Source organism: Fonsecaea multimorphosa, assembly GCF_000836435.1.
Source record: "Fonsecaea multimorphosa CBS 102226 unplaced genomic scaffold supercont1.9, whole genome shotgun sequence".
Lineage (NCBI taxonomy): Eukaryota > Fungi > Ascomycota > Eurotiomycetes > Chaetothyriales > Herpotrichiellaceae > Fonsecaea > Fonsecaea multimorphosa.
The window spans coordinates 891,953-910,834 of NW_015971643.1; the positions used below are offsets into that span (position 1 = coordinate 891,953).

The 18,882-nt window shown below is 52.8% G+C and overlaps 10 protein-coding genes across 10 annotated transcripts; 7 read left to right on the forward strand and 3 right to left on the reverse strand.

The window, feature by feature from the left end:
- Positions 1–430: 430 nt before the first annotated feature.
- Positions 431–1,746, forward strand: Z520_05481 (uncharacterized protein; the record flags this gene model as incomplete). Its single annotated transcript, XM_016775984.1, has 4 exons — positions 431–715; positions 771–1,189; positions 1,241–1,568; positions 1,630–1,746. The coding sequence occupies 4 exons, from the start codon at positions 431–433 to the stop codon at positions 1,744–1,746; spliced, it is 1,149 nt and encodes a 382-aa protein (XP_016633143.1).
- Positions 1,747–2,667: 921 nt separating this feature from the next.
- Z520_05482 (uncharacterized protein) lies at positions 2,668–3,068 on the forward strand (the record flags this gene model as incomplete). The annotated part of the gene is made up of 2 exons (XM_016775985.1): positions 2,668–2,695; positions 2,746–3,068. 2 exons carry the CDS (start codon positions 2,668–2,670, stop codon positions 3,066–3,068), a joined length of 351 nt encoding a protein of 116 aa, XP_016633144.1.
- Positions 3,069–4,090: 1,022 nt separating this feature from the next.
- Z520_05483 (uncharacterized protein) lies at positions 4,091–5,478 on the forward strand (the record flags this gene model as incomplete). The annotated part of the gene is made up of 2 exons (XM_016775986.1): positions 4,091–4,553; positions 4,613–5,478. The coding sequence occupies 2 exons, from the start codon at positions 4,091–4,093 to the stop codon at positions 5,476–5,478; spliced, it is 1,329 nt and encodes a 442-aa protein (XP_016633145.1).
- A 1,365-nt stretch (positions 5,479–6,843) lies between these two features.
- On the forward strand, positions 6,844–8,799 carry Z520_05484 (uncharacterized protein; the record flags this gene model as incomplete). The annotated part of the gene is made up of 1 exon (XM_016775987.1): positions 6,844–8,799. The coding sequence occupies one exon, from the start codon at positions 6,844–6,846 to the stop codon at positions 8,797–8,799; it is 1,956 nt and encodes a 651-aa protein (XP_016633146.1).
- Positions 8,800–10,089: 1,290 nt separating this feature from the next.
- Positions 10,090–10,854, reverse strand: Z520_05485 (uncharacterized protein; the record flags this gene model as incomplete). The annotated part of the gene is made up of 1 exon (XM_016775988.1): positions 10,090–10,854. One exon carries the CDS (start codon positions 10,852–10,854, stop codon positions 10,090–10,092), a length of 765 nt encoding a protein of 254 aa, XP_016633147.1.
- An 860-nt stretch (positions 10,855–11,714) lies between these two features.
- On the forward strand, positions 11,715–12,676 carry Z520_05486 (uncharacterized protein; the record flags this gene model as incomplete). Its single annotated transcript, XM_016775989.1, has 3 exons — positions 11,715–11,970; positions 12,022–12,440; positions 12,488–12,676. 3 exons carry the CDS (start codon positions 11,715–11,717, stop codon positions 12,674–12,676), a joined length of 864 nt encoding a protein of 287 aa, XP_016633148.1.
- Positions 12,677–13,092: 416 nt separating this feature from the next.
- On the forward strand, positions 13,093–13,305 carry Z520_05487 (uncharacterized protein; the record flags this gene model as incomplete). The annotated part of the gene is made up of 1 exon (XM_016775990.1): positions 13,093–13,305. One exon carries the CDS (start codon positions 13,093–13,095, stop codon positions 13,303–13,305), a length of 213 nt encoding a protein of 70 aa, XP_016633149.1.
- Positions 13,306–13,809: 504 nt separating this feature from the next.
- Positions 13,810–14,520, forward strand: Z520_05488 (uncharacterized protein; the record flags this gene model as incomplete). The annotated part of the gene is made up of 1 exon (XM_016775991.1): positions 13,810–14,520. One exon carries the CDS (start codon positions 13,810–13,812, stop codon positions 14,518–14,520), a length of 711 nt encoding a protein of 236 aa, XP_016633150.1.
- A 1,023-nt stretch (positions 14,521–15,543) lies between these two features.
- Z520_05489 (uncharacterized protein) lies at positions 15,544–17,258 on the reverse strand (the record flags this gene model as incomplete). Its single annotated transcript, XM_016775992.1, has 3 exons — positions 15,544–16,070; positions 16,186–16,991; positions 17,071–17,258. The coding sequence occupies 3 exons, from the start codon at positions 17,256–17,258 to the stop codon at positions 15,544–15,546; spliced, it is 1,521 nt and encodes a 506-aa protein (XP_016633151.1).
- A 476-nt stretch (positions 17,259–17,734) lies between these two features.
- Z520_05490 (uncharacterized protein) lies at positions 17,735–18,439 on the reverse strand (the record flags this gene model as incomplete). The annotated part of the gene is made up of 1 exon (XM_016775993.1): positions 17,735–18,439. One exon carries the CDS (start codon positions 18,437–18,439, stop codon positions 17,735–17,737), a length of 705 nt encoding a protein of 234 aa, XP_016633152.1.
- Positions 18,440–18,882: the final 443 nt, after the last annotated feature.

Consider the following 18,882-nt stretch of genomic DNA (forward strand, 5'->3'; position numbering starts at 1 on the left):
CCAGCTGGAAAAGCACGGACCAGCACCTGCTGGAGCAACGGGAGGGAGGTCAAAACCCACCGAGCCACCTTCCCCAGGCCCGCAGCGGCCAACCAGTAGGTAGTGGACGTTGGGGTCGGCGAGCTGTGACGATAGCACTACTGGCACCCACTGACGCCCACTGACGCCCACAGCTTGGTCCCCCTCGGTCCCGCGCATGCTGTTGCTCGCTTCCTTGAACTGACTTGCTCCCTCTTCACCTCTCAACTTTTTATCGTCACTCGTCGCTCATTTCCACAATACCTAGCATCCATCTGCCGCAGTCTGTTCATCCATCAAGACTTGAGGTATTTCTCCAGCTCACGCACCATCCCTCCGCCTTCTCCTGTCAATAGCTTGTTCAACCTACTCAATTGGACTCCCGGAGATAAGCTGATCAGGATACAGCACAATGGTCGGGCTCTTCCCCAACTCGGCGGCTTTGTGCCAGGCATTCACACCCACCTCCCCATACTACAAGCCTGCTCCCAAACCTACCGAAAACCTTGAAAAGCGTCGATTCTTCTCCTCATGGAGTGCGGCCGATGCTGCCAAAGACAAGGCGCTTGAACTGAGCGAAGCTGCCCAAAAAGAATATGAGAAGGCCAGCGCAAAGGCCCAAGCCAAAGCTGGAGCAATCGAGCTCTATTCTGCCAAGTACTATGCCGCATGTACCGTTGGAGGTATCTTAGCATGCGTATGTCGATGGTTTTGCTCCTCCGCTATGTTTCCGGAGTTAACCAACAACACAGGGTACCACCCACGCAGCCGTCACACCTCTCGATCTCGTCAAATGCCGTCGTCAGGTCGACCCCAACCTCTACAAGGGTAACTTTCAGGCCTGGAGCACCATCGCCAGGACTGAAGGTTTCCGGGGTATCTTTACCGGTTTTGGGCCGACCTTCGTTGGCTACTCGGTGCAAGGAGCTGGCAAATATGGCTTCTATGAATACTTCAAACACTTGTACTCCGAGTTGGCTGGTGAGGAGAACGCTCAGAAATACAAGACCACTCTCTACTTGACTGCCTCTGCTTCGGCCGAATTCATTGCCGACGTTGGACTCTGCCCGTTCGAAGCCGTCAAGGTCCGCATGCAGACCACCATGCCGCCCGCGTTTTCCGGTACCTTGAATGGACTGTCTACAATCTCGGCCAAAGAAGGGATTGGCGGGTAAGTCCAATCTGCAGGATCCAGATGTCAAGTAATACTGACAGCTTGAAGCTTGTACAAGGGTCTCTATCCTCTATGGGGCCGGCAGATCCCCTATACCATGATGAAGTTTGCCTCCTTTGAAAACATTGTTGCCGCCATCTACGCCTACCTCCCGGGCAGCAAGTCTGATTACGGCAAGGGCGCTCAAACTGGTGTGGCCTTTGTTGGTGGTTATCTTGCTGGTATTCTCTGCGCGATTGTGTCACATCCTGCGGATGTCATGGTCAGCAAACTCAACGCGGATCGTGCTCCTGGTGAGAGCTTCGGTGGTGCCATGAGCCGCATCTATTCCAAGATTGGATTCGCGGGTCTCTGGAACGGTCTTCCCGTCAGAATTGTGAGTTTGCAGCTCCTGACAGCGGAAGTGAATGCGCCTGCTAATGCTCAAAACTCTCTAGGTCATGATTGGAACCTTGACCGGCTTGCAATGGATGATCTACGACTCTTTCAAGATCTTCATGGGCCTGCCCACAACTGGAGGCCCCCAGGAGAAGAAGGAGACTGCGAAGATGTAGACCGTGCTCACCAAGTCAAGAGAACGCGAAAAAGATGGAGGATAACTAGCCAGCGCTGGACGGGCGGTTAAATGAATTACTGTACATGACACCGGGCACTGGCTTGAAAGAATGGGATATTTGATAGCTCCACTATGAATTTACGCTGCGTAGGACCACCATGCGATGACCAAGTAGGTACGTTGACAAGTCTTACCTAAAGAAAGCGCTCGGTGCTCTCGTAATTCGGACTCGGTACTGGCTTGGTACCTAGCAGGAGGATGAATGGGTGGATGGGCGACTGGGATTGGCCATTGATAGCGCAAGGCTGGGCATGAGAGCTTAGCGAATCTTGGCTCACGTCAAAAAGCAAGCCTGGCAAGCCCGTTGTCTGCTATTTACGCAGTAGTCTCCATCTAGCTGTCAGTCGCTGGACGTCATTTTGAGCAAACTGACAATGGCGGTCGCTGGGCGCTGAGCGCTGGGCGCTGGGCGCTGGACGGAAGTCACGCCATTATTATTTGCTCCGACCTCAATTGCAGTTTGTCAGTTGCAATTGTCATGGCATTCAAGTTTCTTGGTCTGCTCGGATAGCCCCGAGTACCTCTGCCCATATCAACACCCGCCGACTCACTCTCGTTCACCTTCTGCTTCTTCCAGAATCTCCAAACAAGCGGCCTCGGCCCTCCTCAACTTCCACAACTTGAAAATCTAACCAATTTACACCTCGAAAACATCGACATCACTGCGTAACACCGCGGTAAGTGACTTCTCCGACTTTTCCCACGCAGCCTTGCCCTAGGCTTGTGGGGCCGTCTCCCTGTTCCTCTGGCACCTTGACATATTAAATAACCACGCCACTCACCAAAACTGCGCTCTGTGCAATCAGAATTTGCACAGTTTGGCTGATCCGGATAGATCCCCAGATTCCACTGTACAAGTATGGCCAACGTCTCTCACGGTCGCGGAGGTAGGCTCAGCACCCCTCGTTACCCAGTCCGACTTACTAACACCCTTCAGGTGCCGCGAACATAGGCCCCGACGACCACACCTACGTCGATGGAGGGATAGTGCGCGAGGGACCTGTCGGGAACCAAGGTGACGGACCATACTCGGCAGGTCGCGGTGGTGCAGGGAACATTGAGCATGAGGTGAAGCCAACATCAGACGTGCCGCACGATGCAGAAGTTGTTCCCGAGACTGCCACGCGTGTTGCCAAGGTAGAGTCTCACCACGTTGGACGAGGGGGCGCGGGAAATGAACAACATATCCACGAGAAGAAGCAAAGCGGTTGGATGGACAAGGTCAAGGGATTCTTCGGGTCTCCGTCTGTCAAGAAGTAAAATGACACAGGTCTCACGGACAGGAGTTGGCAGAAATGAACGGTGCTTCGACCAATGATGATACCCTAATATGGTGGTTGCTCCGGGTGTTGGCGATCTAGAAAGCAAAGCTCTGGGGGTGACATATGAGTAGACAGAAACTCAACCAGAGTGTATTAGAGAAGTTACTGCACACATACTGCATGGATCAGTCACATGTTATCTTATCCTGCTGGATAATACCACAATGATGAATCACCCTGCCAGATGCTCCCTAACCGCTTGGATGATCAGCAAGTGGTTGGCTCAGAGCGCGTGCCGCAAAACTCAGGGTAGCGATTGGGAGGAGCATCGCTGTCTCGGGCAATTTCGACACGTCGACAACAAGACGTCCTCGGGCTCCAACTGGTGTGGCATGCAAGCATCATGCGGCAGACGCAGCACTGGTGACACTACGACTGTTCACCCAAGTGAGGGGTTGCTTCTGCCACCAACAAGTCGTATTGGTTGGCCGTGACTTTAGGGGAAGCCGGCGACAAGTGGGCTGGAACGCGCTGGACAGCTTAGGCGGCATTAGGCGACCGGGAGAACGCCAGAGCCGTCGCCAGCACAGCTCGTGGTGAACCTTCACACGCTGGTCACTACCCCCATGCGCCCAACAATCTTGACCTCGCACTTCTCTCATCCACCATCCATCTCACACAGACCTGCCAACCGCGCTCCAAAGTTTTTTTTTTTGTTTCGCGTCGCTAAATGCGGTGTCAGGGTGACGACTCATTGTGGTAACTTTGCAGACGCCGTCGTTGCTGTATTCATATCTGCTGTAACCGAGTCGAATCCGAAGCAAATTCAACCTCAACTGCGCCTTCCTTTGCGACGCGTCGAACGTGAACTTCTCATCGCTTTTGGATCGATCCAAACCTCTTTGATCCTCGCAATCCTCGCTCCTTCTGAAAGATTCCTAGCTGTCACGACATCGGACTTGACGAGTCCCCAACCCATCGCTTCTACTTCCGCTACACGCGCCTTCATTGCTGTTCCTGATGGCCTCTTCGACTGAGTGGGAAGAATATCTTTCTCCCGCAACCCATAATGAAAGCGAGTCAGAGGAGGAGGATGAAAGTAGTAAAAGCACCCCCGAAACGGAGGAGACAAGGAATAGCGAGCAGGAGCAGACCAAGAAGCAGGAGATCGTGAAGTCGGACCAGGTGATCGGGCGCAAGCGAAGCGCCAGCGAAATGGAAGATGGACCCAGACCAGGTGCAGCCCCCTCTGGATATCAGGGAGCAAGTCGCACTCCCGACGTCCAGTATACTGTCGAAAGCGAGCCTTGCGAGTTTACTGTCATCTGCCCTGTTACGCCCAAGCGCTGGAGGACTCTAGGGGAAGACGCCGACGTCTCACTCTTCCAGGACTTTCCTCTGCGCCTGTCTCAACTCTCCATTGACTTTGCGCTGATCCCGGGGTCGAAATGGGACCAATTGACAAGATTCAAGAATGCAAGGTGTGAGTATCACCCACTCCTGAAGCCATGTCCTGTTCTGACGCGACGCGTACGCACACAGTCAAGGAGACTCATGAAGTCACGTACACGGCTGGCCAGTTTGTCTATGTCAATCGGCATATGCCGCCGCCACCTGCACCTCCGGAGAATGCTTCATCGGCCGAGAAACTAAAATATGACAAGGAAAATCTCTGGGTTGGGGTTGTATCAGAATTTAAAGCTCTGGACCGAGAGACGGTCTACGTCCGGCTGTTCTGGCTGTACTGGCCTGAGGAATTGCCCATGGGGCGACAACCATACCATGGCAGAAAAGAACTAGTGATGAGCAATCAAGTCGACATTATCGAGGCGCAGGCACTTACGTGGGGTGCCGAAGTCAGCTATTGGGACGAGAGTGACGACTCCAACAAAACGGAACTTGGAGAGAGATACTGGCGCCAAACTTACGACATCAATAAGGGGAGGACGAACCCTCGTGCGCTCAGCAAGCTTCGCAAGTTTTGCGTTTGCGGAGGCTACGACAATCCCGAGCGGGACATGTACCAGTGCCGGGAGGCGGACTGCCTCATGTGGAACCACGAAGATTGCTTGATCACCGTCATGGAACAGAGGGCGTGGGAGCAGTTCAAAAAGGGGACGCTGACACACGAGACTCCAGTGTCTGGAGAAAACGAAGCCTCGAGGAAAAATCGATCGAAGATGATCCGCCAGGCAATCAAGCGGAAATCGAAGGCCGAGAAGCCATGGGTAGGCAAACTGGAGGGCAAGATCTCCCCAGTGAAGAAGCTCGGAGAAGATGAGTACATTCATTCTGCAACCCTCTGGCAGCTGGTGCCTCAGGGGAAGCACAAGACCAAAGGTCCATTTGAACCCGTGGTATGGAAGATGCAGATGGATTGTCTGCGATGCCACAAACCGTTGAATTGAAGATTGGGATGAAAATGGCTGGATATGAGCACGCATTTCTTTGACGTCGTTGGAGGGGTACTAGCACTTGCTCAATATACCTCGCAGGATACATCGATGGGTGGCATCTTGAATTTCACGGCACGCAATTTGAGCGGAATTAGAGTATCAGGGGGTGACAACAGTGGAGGGAGGGTTGCTTGAAGTTGCCACAAAGTTTGAGCTTGGACCGGAAGATCTTCTTGTTGTCGTTTTAAAAGGAGGGGGAAGGATGACTTTGTCGCACAGGGAACAGCAGCAGCGCAGTTATGTATCAAAGCGGTGATTTCTTTGTATCGGCCAGCGACCTTGGGATCTTGGCAAGCAAGACATCCAACATACCTGGTATTCCCTGCAGTCCCAGAAATAAGGCCGTAATAGTGGTTGCAATGATGGTGGTCAGTACTTAATTGCCCGAATGAGTAGCTGCTGGCACCCATTGTGTCGGTGATGGTCAAACGGTGGTCACATGCAAGCCACGTGACGCGGCACCGGCACCACGAGGAGCCGAATAGATTTCGTTGACCCTCAAGTTCTTTTTCTGGTTCGTTTCTGTGCTAGGCGATTGTGCGAAGACCAGTCAACGAAGAAATTCCCTTGTCTTCCCTGCTCTTCTCCACATGATCCGGCAGCTTTGATTCGACTCTATCGATGATTCGAAAAGGAGCGGGCACTCGGTACATTCCCCCTGCTGCCCCCTCCGCATTTCTCTTTACTAATAGACTTTTGACGAACAGAATTCCGTACACGGCGCTCCCCACGACCCTCCCATAGGTACGTGCAGCGAGTACGCAGCATCCTCATTGCAGCTCAAGCTATCGTCACGACTTTTTCTCTCCTCGTCATTGATTCGCTCTTGCCCTGGTGACCCCTTCGAACATCATCCCCCCCAGATCTCGTAATCGGCTCGGCATCGACATTCGGGTCCGTCTGTTTCTTTGTTCGAGGCCAAAGGGTCGACCTTTTTGGCTGTTGTCCTCCATGGCGAATTTTCACCACCGTCGCCCGCATTCTTTGATTGCAAACCCAACATTCTATTATCCTTCCGGCTGCCTGTTCACCATGCGCAATTTCTAGCCACTCGGAAACCCCTGGTATTGTTTGTCGGCCTGAAAAGGCTCCTCTCTTTTTTCTCGATTGGATCGGACTTAAGGCGGTGGCCGTCACTTTCAAACTCTCGCCTCATACTTCGTACAAGAATATCGCATACAAAATAGGTCCTAACCTGTTACTCACCACTGTCTTTGCGCCTTCGTCAATATATCTTCACGGGTCGACAAATCTGCATTCATTGCTTTTCGTGAAAACTGCAGACCTCATATCCAATATCGTTACCCTTGATTCAATATGACGTCGGACCCCGAAAAGAGAGTCGAGGCGGCGGCCGAATACCTCAAGCCTGGAGGTGCTGCTCCGCCGGGAGCCATCCACCCTCCAGAGACAGGCACCGCACAGGATGATACCACTTCACCTGCATCGTCCAGCAACCCAGCATCAGAGAAGTTTCCTGACGATGCAAATGATGTCGTCGTGGAAACGCCACGAGATAATGCATCACCGCCCCAAGAGCCGGCTCTCGAAAAGCCCGCGCTGGACAGAACACAATCCAGAGCCTCCCAATTTTCAAAGAGCCGCACTATCATTATCATGTTCTCCTTGTGTGTGGCCTTGTTCCTGGCCGCCTTGGACGTCACCATCATCACCACAGCTTTACCTACCATCGCCCAGCATTTTCACGCCTCGGCTTCAGATTACACCTGGGTCGGTTCTGCATACCTACTTGCAAACGCTGCAAGTGTCCCTCTATGGGGCAAACTCTCAGACATCTGGGGCCGCAAGCCTATCATCACGTTCGCCAATGGAATTTTCATGGCCGGAAGTCTGGTCGCGGCCCTGAGTAACTCGATCGGTCTCCTTATTGGGGGACGGGTGATTCAGGGCATTGGCGGAGGTGGTCTCATAACACTGGTCTACATCTGCATAAGCGACCTATTCAGCATGAGAGAAAGACCCAAGTACTTTGGTATCTTGGGCATGGTCTGGGCCATTGCCTCTGGAGTCGGTCCCGTTGTGGGTGGCGCTTTCACCGAGGGCGTCTCCTGGAGATGGTGCTTTTACATCAATTTGCCGCTGGATGGTCTTTCCTTGATCCTGCTCACGTTCTTCCTTAAGCTGGACACTCCCAAGACACCCTTTTGGGATGGGGTCAAGGCTATCGATTGGCTTGGTGTCGTCACGATTGTCGGTGGAGTGGTCATGTTCCTGTTTGGCATGACCTCAGGAGGCACGACGAAACCCTGGGACAGTGCCTACACCTTATGCCTGATCATTTTTGGGGTCTTCACCATCGTCTTGTTCTTCCTAAACGAGTGGAAGCTGGCGAAATATCCAGTCATCCCCCTTCGGCTATTCAAGAACCGCTCCAACCTCGCAGCGTTGGGAGTCTGCTTCATCCACGGCTTTGTCTTCATTGCTGGGAGCTACTATCTCCCGTTCTACTTTCAGACCGTGCTTGGCGCTAGTCCTATTCTCTCTGGAGTGTATCTTCTCACAATGGTCCTCACGTTGTCCTTTGTCTCGACAGCCACGGGCCTATACGTGAAGAAGACAGGTCGATTCCGGGACCCCATCTGGTTTGGCCTCTGCGTCATGACTCTCGGTTACGGATTGTTCATCGACTTGCCAGCCGACAAGGATTGGACCAAGATTATCATATACCAGATCATTGCAGGTATCGGTGTTGGGCCCAATTTCCAGTCTCCATTGATTGCATTGCAAGCGCACATCAAGGGTCACGATATGGCTGTCGCAACAGCGACATTCGGCTTCACTCGCAACCTCTCCACTTCCATCTCGGTCGTGCTGGGCGGCGTCGTCTTCACTAATGAACTTTCCAAGAAGTACGCTAGCCTTGTCCCCGTCCTCGGATCACAGCGCGCGAGACTTCTGACCTCCTCCTCCTTCGGCGCCACCACGTCCATCGTCCGCACTCTCCACGGCCCCGCCCGCGCCGCCGTCGACAAGGCATACACCGACTCGCTGAGGACAATGTGGATCTTCTACACGTGTTTTGCGGCGTTTGGGATCTTCGTGAGCTTGTTCATCAGGAAGAAGGAGCTGAGCAACACGCATGAGAAGGCGAGGACGGGCATTGAGGAGCAAGAGCGGGTCCGACAAGAGATTTTGCGCGAGAGGGAGGAGAAGCAGAGGAGTAGGCGGGCCACTTTGGAAAAGGATGTCGAAAAAGCTGCGACTTCTCCTCCAGCAACTGCTGCGCCTACAGGCGAAGGGCAGCACAGATGAGAAATACGCCATCGTATAAAGCCGCGGGCACGAAATTGGTTTGGAAAAAGATTGGCATAGGAACAGCGCAGCGGAAACCTTGGGCTATACTTCTTTTTTTGTTTTTTTTTGTTTTTTGTCGTCGGGCTTGCTCTTGGAAAAACTGTAGACGCACATAGCGGGCGGCGTTGTCTTTTTGCATGGATGGTTGGGTGGGTGGCATATCACACAATTACCTACCTCTACTCCTTTCATACCAGGGTCCGTAGCATACTACCTGCATGTGGTTTGTCGATTGACAGTGACTCCTTACCTACCTAGGTAGCGTAACGGGAATTATCTACGGGAGCAAGGCCACAATAAGTTAACCAGCTTTTGTTCCTTCTCCATGGCTTTCCTTTTAATTAAGATCTCAAGAACAGACGGAAAGAGCGAGACATTATCTACCTGGTAGGTAGGTAGGTACCTAGGTAGGTTTACTGGGATGGAAATCACATATACTACAGTAGGTGACACTGAGAAAGGACGAGTGAAAGGCCTAATATGGAGAAGAGGATGATGCATAATATAGACCGGAATAAATATAGGGTACATTTCTGGGTATCGATGTAACTTTCATTCTCTTATCTATTCATCCGTTTTGATGTTGTCTTTCTTGTATATACCCGGAAATCGAGTACTAGAGGACAGTCCGAGTAGCTGGCTTGTCAATGAAGATGACAACAACTACCCCACGATATGTAGAACCACCTAGGGACCGTGTACGAGGTGCCTTGCTCCTACCTCTGTCCTCCTTTCGGCCCTCCCATCCTGGCTGCCGAGAATCAGTGCTCGGCGCCGAATCTTCTTCGGGTCCTTCAGCAGGCATAGCCGGCCGATGATGTTTATGGGCATTTGGCATCCATTCGAGTCCTTCATTTGCATGCTCGTTCGCTGTCTTATTGGCGAAGAGGAATGGTAGAGACTCCGATGAAATGTCTTCGGCTTCGCTGTGCAGAATATGGCATGCGGGTATGTCATCGCCTTGAACAATATCCGGGAGCTGCTTGAATATCTGCAATACCCTTCTTCAGGCGTCGAAGAGTCGGATAGAGGGCTCACTCTGCTGACTGGTCTCGTTAGCTGTACGCTGGGTGTGTTAATGACTTGGCGCAGCTCTTCCAGCTATGGAGAATTTCGTGACTCGCATGCTGGACCAGGTAATGCCGACAGCGTTGGCGCCACTCTCCGGTAACAGTGAGAAAGGATCGACGTAGAACCGTGGCAGGAATTGCCAATTCTCCTGTCGAGTATGGCAGATTCTCTTCCTGTTCATCTCCTGTCCCGTTTGCTTCTCCATCTCCCTGCTTTCCCACCTCTGCCACCCTTCCAACCGTAGTCTTTGCGCGATTCTTCCTCCCTCTTTTCCAAGTCTGCGACTCTGTCTCTTCTCTGCGCATCCGCGTCTTTCTCTGCGGCAGCCGCCGCCGCCGCTGCCGGGCCGCTTTTGAGATGGACCCCATGTTTACACTCTTTCCCGTCCGGACAGAATCCCGCCAGATAGAATTCGCACAACTTCCTCCTCACGTGTCGATTGGGACATCTAGGTCCCTTCTCGCAGAAGCCTTTGTTATAGTCTTCACACATGGGCAGCTTCGAGCCCTCTTTGACGTGGACGTAGAGACACTCGTCGCCGTTTTGGCAGTATCCGTTTTGGTTGTAGAACTGGCACTCGCTCATCTTCCGGAGGTTATATTCGTGCAGGTAATCGCAGGCGTCCCCCTTCTTGCAGAGGCCCTTGAGCCAGTGTTTGCAGACATAGTTGTCATTGGCGTGGCGACCGTAGTGATGTTGCTGGGAGTGCGGTGCCTGCGGTTGGGTGGGTGTGGGATGGCGGTCGGGACAGCGACGCCCGCGCGGACAGTGGCCTGTACTGGCGAAATCGGGACAGACTGGGATGGTGGAAGCAAGCGCAGCAAGGCCATTGCTGCGGAGGAAGGGCGTGAAGCTGAAGTTGTAGGTCGGTTGAGACGAGGCGGGATGCTTGGGAAGGGTCGCTTCTTGCACAGAGGGTGTGGATGAGGCGACCGACGCCATGGCTGACTGGGAGGGTTCACTAGATGAAGAGGGAGTGAAGTGGGGGAGAACGGATCTCCTTGGCCGTTGATATAAAAGCACGAGTAAATTAGCTGCAGGTGGTCACGGAGAGAGCAGCGTCTGAATAATGCAAGTACACTGTCTTGACAGTGACGGTGGTGGTGGCATCTTCTGGCAGCCTCGCAGGCAGTTCCGAAGTATTGCCGATCTTCCTTGCCGCGCAACCTTGCACCTAGATTCCATCATTCGCTGGTGTTTTAGACGGTTGAGTGTGTATCATTGTGCTCCCAGCCTTGACAGTGACCTTGCCTTTTGTGCTTGACGGTGTTAATCTGACTTCTGTACGATTATCAGCTCAGGACCCAGACTCCGGCACTTGAACACCTCTACAGGGCGCAGGCAGCCAACACTTTCTATCTACCAGGAACCCTCTAGCTCACAGTCGGGACTCAGAACTCGGAAGGGAAATTGTCTTGTCGGCGGAAAACGTATCCCAATTCATCCTCATACCACTGCCGATAGACTGATTGGAGAGCTTCACATCGGCCCCTCTTCCCTGATCCATCTGTTTCTTCTCTTCCATTTACTGGTGCCTCTTCCGGTGAGATTGCACACTCCCGAGTTGTCCCCATTCTAAGAGATGGTCCTCACTGACTGCTGTTCCGCATCTGCCACTGCCACGGCCACCTGCGGGGCAGTTGATCCTCTTCTCCAATGCGGCCTCCCCCTCCCTGGGCCTGCGCTGTCCCCACGTCATTTTCTCATATGCAAAAACATGCTCTACCAAAACATTTCCTCACAGTCCATTGTTGTTTTCTCATTCTCTCCAAAACGAAATCCCCGAAGCCAAAAGGTACAACATGTCCGTCACCACTCAAGCCACCATCGCCAGCTTCGGCGGCAAGCTTCTGAAGCTCGCTCACAATGCCTCCACCACTGGCTGCGAGATGAAGTTCAACCTGTACCTTCCTCCTCAAGCTGCAAGCAACAAAGTCCCTCTGTTTATATGGCTCTCTGGTCTCACATGTACCGGTGACAATTGTTCTGAAAAGGGCTTCTTTCAACACGGTGCCAGTAAGAAGGGCATCGCTGTATTGTACCCTGACACAAGCCCAAGTAGGTCCCCTCCGGATTTTCACGATCGATGCGTGGACTGACGGCATGCAGGGGGTATTGGTATCAAAGGTGAAGACGATGCCTACGACTTCGGTACCGGTGCAGGTTTCTACGTCGATGCGAGTGCCGACCCATGGTCCAAGAACTACAAGATGTACTCATATATCACCGATGAACTCCCCAAAACCGTCTTCGAAGCCTTTAAAGATCAGATTGATTCTAGCAGGGTTAGTATCAGTGGACACAGTATGGGAGGTCATGGCGCCCTCTCCCTGTACCTGAAGAATCCGGGAAAATACAAGAGTGTCAGCGCCTTTGCTCCCATTGCCAATCCCCTCAAGTGTCCCTGGGGTGAGAAGGCGTTCAAAGGCTATTTCGGTGACGACTGGCAAAAGCTGGGAGCCCAGCATGATTCGACAGAACTGATCAAGCAGTGGAAAGGCGGGCCCCTGGACATTTTGATTGATGTGGTATGTTGCCGTCCTTGACTGTGCTCGTACACTGCTGACCTCCGCAGGGAACCGGTGACAATTTCTACAAACAAGGACAGCTTCTCCCTGAAAACTTCATTGCAGCCGCGAAGGAAATTGGGCAGGAGAAAGGAGTCCACGTCAGATTCCAGCCAGACTATGACCACAGCTACTACACAATGGCAACCTTTGCGGATGATCACATTGACCACGCCGCGAAGTACTTGTTTGCATAGTACGTTGATCGATACACAGACACAATAGAGGCTGACAGGGATAGAAGCGGAATGAAAAAGAACCAGAAGCTTTGATTGTACCGATTCATTCACTGTTCATTGTGAAGTTTAGTCCTGTATTCATTGCTTTCCCAGTCGCGCCTCGCCGCGCCGTTTGCTTCCCTCACTGCTCTTCCTATTTATCCTTCTCACGTCCTCATCTCCCCTTGCATCTATCTTTCGCTCATCTTCAAATTGCTCAGATAATTGCCCTGGCTTCCCCTACCACCTGATTATCTGATACGAAAGACCTGTCTTGGATCACAAGCTTCTTGCATTCTCTCACTTGGCGCCCATCTCGCTCGCTTGTGTTGCCCCTCAAAGCTTCACTCAGCTTTCCTGCGATTGTTCTGGATCTGCTCGCTCTCACGGCCAAGATGCCCTTGGACTTGGCCTATCTAGGCGCAACTGATGGCGTGTGGGCCGCTTTCGACAACAATCACCAACAATTTTTCGAACAAAAGATCGCATTTGAATCATTGCCCAATGTCAAACTGTCTCGGTCGCTGGACCATGATGGTCGCCCCATCAATGTTGCTCAAGCAAGTTCTCTGCATTCTGATCATGTGACGAGGCTGAGTCGGGACTGACTGATGGTAGTCCCAGTCAACGCCTCAACGACAGGCGCGACAGCAAGCGCTAAACGCAGTGCAAAACGCGCTTCAAAAGAGGCAGGAAGCATAGGGAAAAGATGGTGAATCTGCTCGCCAAGCCAACTTCGTGAATATTGAACGCCACATTGTCACTTGCCTATACCGTGTCTTGGACAGACCGATATGTCAAACGTCTACCACGACAGAGAACCACGAGACTATGGATTGCTCACCTTTGCGACCTTTCTGCCTGTCATTATATGATCTGGGGTCAGCTCAGCCAACAAGTCCGGGTTTCTAAACCACAAGATCATCTCAGCACCCCAATAAATGCCTTCGGAGAAAGATGTGGGAAACTAAGCGTGGACATCATATCCGACAGCCAACTCTTCGGCTCGACGATTCTTGACGAGTCTGGCAACAGGATTGTCGACGATCAGTCCACGGCGGTGAGCGGCTCAGGACGATAGTTTCAGTGGATCAAAGTGGATGGCGAGAAACATGGAGCAGTATGAGGCTGGTAAGGGGAAGAAAGAAGGTGGTGACTCCCACAGGCAAACGATCATTCAAGGGACTTGCGCTTATCCTCGTCGTCGTCGCGAGGACATCGTGTGCCATGCTCAGTCTGGCGAGCTCAAGGGTCTTGACCAGCACGAAGGTCTTAAATTCTCCCGAAGTCTTCATCAAGACATTCTCGAAAAAGCGGCAGAGCTCCAACAAGCCGGATATGAAACCAGACTTATCCATTCAACGACGTTTCTCCATCTTCGTCTCGTGGCTTCCCGCATGGCACCAAACGGTGACACCCGTTTACATGGCGAAGCATACCTAGGTATCTATATATCCATGTATGGAGACGAAGGCAGACGGTTTAATGGTAAGACCGTCTTCATGATGAACTGGGCTCACACGCAGTGGGGACCGGACTGCTTCCTGCACAATTTTGGCATCAAATATCTTGCGATCTGGCCCGGCACCACGGCTGCCGAACGCAGCTGTATCCTGGCGCGCTGGAACGACCCGGACGACGATGCCCGTTTCTTACTCCTCAACAGCCGCCCCTCGGCGCTGGGACTGAACATTCAGGGTGCGTGTCACAAAATCGTTATCTTTGACATGCCAGACAACATTCCACCCTTGGCCAGATCATCAGCCGTGTGCACCGTCTCGGCCCGGAACACGTCCAGTTCGTCTGGATCGTCGGTGTCCTGAATACGTACGACCAGTGGCTCGTTGCCAATGCCACAGCGAAAATGCTGAGTCAGATCGCGGGTGAGGCGCATATGGAGCAGGCACTGAGCTCGGTTGACCGGGAGCGTATGTACGCAGCCTCTACCCAGAGGGTCAGTGATAAGCGGATGGGAATTTGAGACACATGTGAAGGTGCTTTGACTGGATGCCACAAGAATTGGAGGCATAATACCCAAGCAGCCACAGACTCAATAGGGAAGAATTCGTTCGTTCGTGCTGTTTATATTCCACGGAATATGTTTTCGTGGACAGGATCCCTCGACCCTGGGAGGAATGATCGGCGTCCTCCTCGCTCCTCCTCTATTGCGCTTATGGTCTGGTATATCCCGGATGAAATCCAGCGCCAGTAACGCAAGCCCATCCACCCCAATACTTTTGGAAGACAGACAATAGCGGGTTTTCAGGAAGCATGTCGCCATCGCACATAGTGGCAATCGAGATAGATGGAGCGGGGAAGGGGGCGCTCTCACTTGCTTCACAAACCATTAGCACATTATCTATTTGGACCCCCCCATCCGAAGTCGAAGTCCAAGATTGACTCACTGGGACCTTCACATGGGACGATCTGGATTGTGTCCATGAACCCCCTTCCTTCACTCAGCGATCAAAACGAATTCTGGGCTTCGTCTTTTCGAACCTCCCGGAACGAAGGGCCGTCCTGCAAAGCCGGGCAGGGGTTTGTTTTTTGGGGGAAGAATGTGTAACACAGGCTGGCGGTGTGTTGAAAGTTCTCTGCCTGTCTACATGAGTTTATCTATCCGTGAAAAGACCCCATGGATGGAGTAAACAGCCCGTCTCGTTGAGGGAGTAGCGAGACTTTTCCCATGTCCAAACCGGCTCAAGCTGAAGATGCGCTACACATACCTCGAACAGTATACTCCAAAACACCATGCAGTCTATTCATTGGCTTTTGCCTGGTCCAGTGAAGTAGCAGCCGAATGGCCTTCACATGACCATTCATTCATCCGTCTTTTTTTTTCTTTTTTAGTTCTCCGGTTCCGTATAGGGACACATTCTCCTCCACTTTGCACCATAACGGTAGATGAAGACGGGGATCGGCGCGGTCAGAAGACTCAGCGCACACAAGATGCTGAAACCCCAACCGTATCCCATGGCCTTGACGAGCGGCTCGACGCCAAGCGGCAAAAACGTGCCCATCAGGCACCTCGTGACAATCAGCGCGGTCATGGCGCTGGCGGAATACAGCTTGAACGCGTCGACCACGTAGGCCATGAGCGGGATGAAGCCCAGCATCAACGCGTTTCCGAGCAGCACGAGGACGAGGATCAGGACGGGCAGCGGGAGGCGGAGTTCGGCCGCCCAGCCGTACAGGGCGACCATGAAGGGGAGCGTGAAGCCGCCGATGATGGCGAGCGGGAGCCGGTACTCTGGTTGTCCTTCGGATGATGACGACGAGAAGCCCTTCTTGGCGGCGGCGGCGTCGCGCAGTCGGATGTAGATTCGGTCGAGGAAGAGGTTGCAGATGATGACGCTGATGACGGATCCGACACCTGGAGGGAAGGACGTTGTTAGCATTTTTCTTTTTTGGATGGAATATAGAGTTGCACACAAATTCAGAAGAGACAGTTTTGCTTGAGGAAAAAGGCGGGGAAAGGAGAAACATACTGAAACTGATGAACGTGAATCCAGTCAATGCGGGTGAAAGACCGTAAATCCCCTCCAAGATATCCGGCAGCGTCGTCGACATGACGTAGAAATAGGTGAAGACCAAAGATCCAAATAAGGACATGGCCTGCAGCACGCCCGAGTCGAAGAAGACGACAAAGGGCCGCAAGACCGAGTCCCACAGCTTGGTGGTTCGCTTCACGTCCGCTTCGGCGTCGTCCACGTCGACCGCCGTGCGCAACGCGAGATTGCCCGTCTCTTTCCTCAGCCGGGCGACTCTCCGGTTGAGGATGGCGACTTTGTACGTCTCGCGGAAACACGTGAGGAATGCGACTTCGCACGCGCTGGCCAAGGCAACGCCCACCCAGAGGACCTGGCGCCAGCCCAACGTCTCGGCAATGGCGCCGGCAATGGCAGGGCCGATGGCGCCTCCCAACAGGGGCGCCAGCATGATGAAACTCATGGCCGAGCCGCGCTGTTCCGACACGAACATGTCGCCCACGATGGCCGGGTTGAGCACGTTCGAAGCGACCGCGACACCGGTCAGTGCCCGCGCGGCGATGAAGAGCGGCGTGCTTTGGCACAACGCCGCCAGCACCGTGGCGGAGATGAAGAGGACGTTGGCGACGTTGAAGACTGGGTATCTCCCAAGCGACTCAGACAGCGGCGCGAGCACGAGGGGCCCGAATGCCTCGCCAAACTCCCATATCGTCACCAGGAGGACGCTGGCCGACTTGCTGTTTGTGCCGTCGAGGTCGTACACGATCCGGTTTGCAACCGGCACGACAGATATGCATGTGAAAGTCCTGTAGCTGAGGTTAGCTCAACTGCCCAGCCAAAGGTATTCGAAAAGGGTCAAAAAGAATTTGAACGTAAAAATCTTACACTGTGAAGGCCATGAAAGCCAGTAAAGCCACAATCCCCCATTTGTAGGCAGTCGGCCAATCTCTGGGATTTTCCGGGTCGCCGTTGGGGTCGAAATCGACAATGTCTGTTGGGTGAGCGGCCTTGTCCGGGCCTTGCTGGGCCTGGATGGTACTTCTTAGCAAAGGTTGGGTTTCGTCCATGGCCATTTCTCAGGCACTTGAGAATGTCGTTCCTGTTGTTAAAGTTGGGGGTAGAGCAAAATGGGGCGTGTTGTATCTTAATTTAAAGAAAAGACTTGTGCAGGCACCGTATATGTAATACGTGCATGCAGGCAAATGGAGAAGACAAGTGCGCCCTTGACCAAGCGAAGAGGCAATTTTTTCTTTCGTATAAAAACCCGCGGCGGCGGCTGCGGCAAAAAGTGGCAGCGATAAATCAGCAGAAGTTTATGTAAGGCCAATCCTTGAGGGGTAGCATCAGGCACCCACAGGCGTACCCAGATAGATTCATGGATCGCAAGGATTCTATTTGATCCTGTAAGCCTAGAAGGGTCCTTGTAGTGTAGGCAGAAGGGCGTAGATATGGCCTTAGAATGGAATATGGGGCGAGCGCCGATGGTCCCGGCTCGCCGTCAATAGCCGAAATACAATCGTTGATAAGAACCATGGACCAATGAGTCGATCTAGTTCATGGTCTTTTCGTCAATCCCAAATGGGTCCAAGCTTGGGTCTTCATGCCTGGTGTACTCCATCCATGTTGAAATGTTGCTCGCAATCTTTTCTCCATAGATGTCTTTCACAAACCCAAACATCAGGTCAGTGCCCGAACAGACCCCAGAAGATGTCCAGATATTCCCATCAACCACCCATCTTGCCTTCGAAACCCATTGGACTGTTGGCCGCCACAGAGGTATCACTTTCCACGCTCCCTTGAACGTGGTGGCCTTCTTCCCGTCAAGGAGACCGGTCTGAGCCGCGATTCCCGACCCAGTGCAGACTGTGATCAGATATTTCAGCTTGGGATATTGAGACAGGATGAATTTGGCGATGGGGTCCACCACCTTTGCATCGGGCTGCCCAACATTGTCTGGATTGGGATCGAATACGCCCATGCCTCCTGGAATAATGAGAACATCCATCTGAGGGGCGTCTCCAAAGTCGTGCGTTGGCTGCAGTGTTTGCGATGTACAGAAAGGCGGCATGCCCATCTTCGCAGGCCACTCCCTAGGGAAGGTCGATACTGGAGATTTGTCCTCGGCAATGAACGAGAGACTAATACCGTTGACATGCGTCGTGAGGACGTTGAGGACGTCAACAGGTCCACAGACATCGGTAAGCTGGAATCCGTGATACAGCACCACGCCATATTTCTTGGGATAGACCACCATGCTGGGTATATTCCCGTGCTGGTCGCGGTCGCAGGAAAAAGATTGTGACCGTCTTTTTCTTCTCAGAGAACTTGAAAGTAGAGTCCCCTCAGTGTCAGCTTAGACGTGGAGGAGGCTCTTCGCATTTTAAATACCAAGAATGCTCACGGAACCACGGCTGCTCGACGAAGTCGCGGGCGCCCGTGTTTTCCTGGCTTCCATGGCATCCCTCTCAGGGCCCATTACTCGTGCTTGATATTTGCTGGCTCCTCTTATTTGAAAACATACCACTTAGGACTTCCGCTCAGCCGGAAAGAAGGTTCAACATGCTGAAGAAACGAGAGAGTCCAGAAAGAGTCAGGCGCTGGAGGAAACGCAATGCCCCTCGACGTTGGACGGAAGGAGGAACTATCTGCTCTCGGGAAGTAATTGCCCGCGTGCTGACATTACATTGTATATTTAAG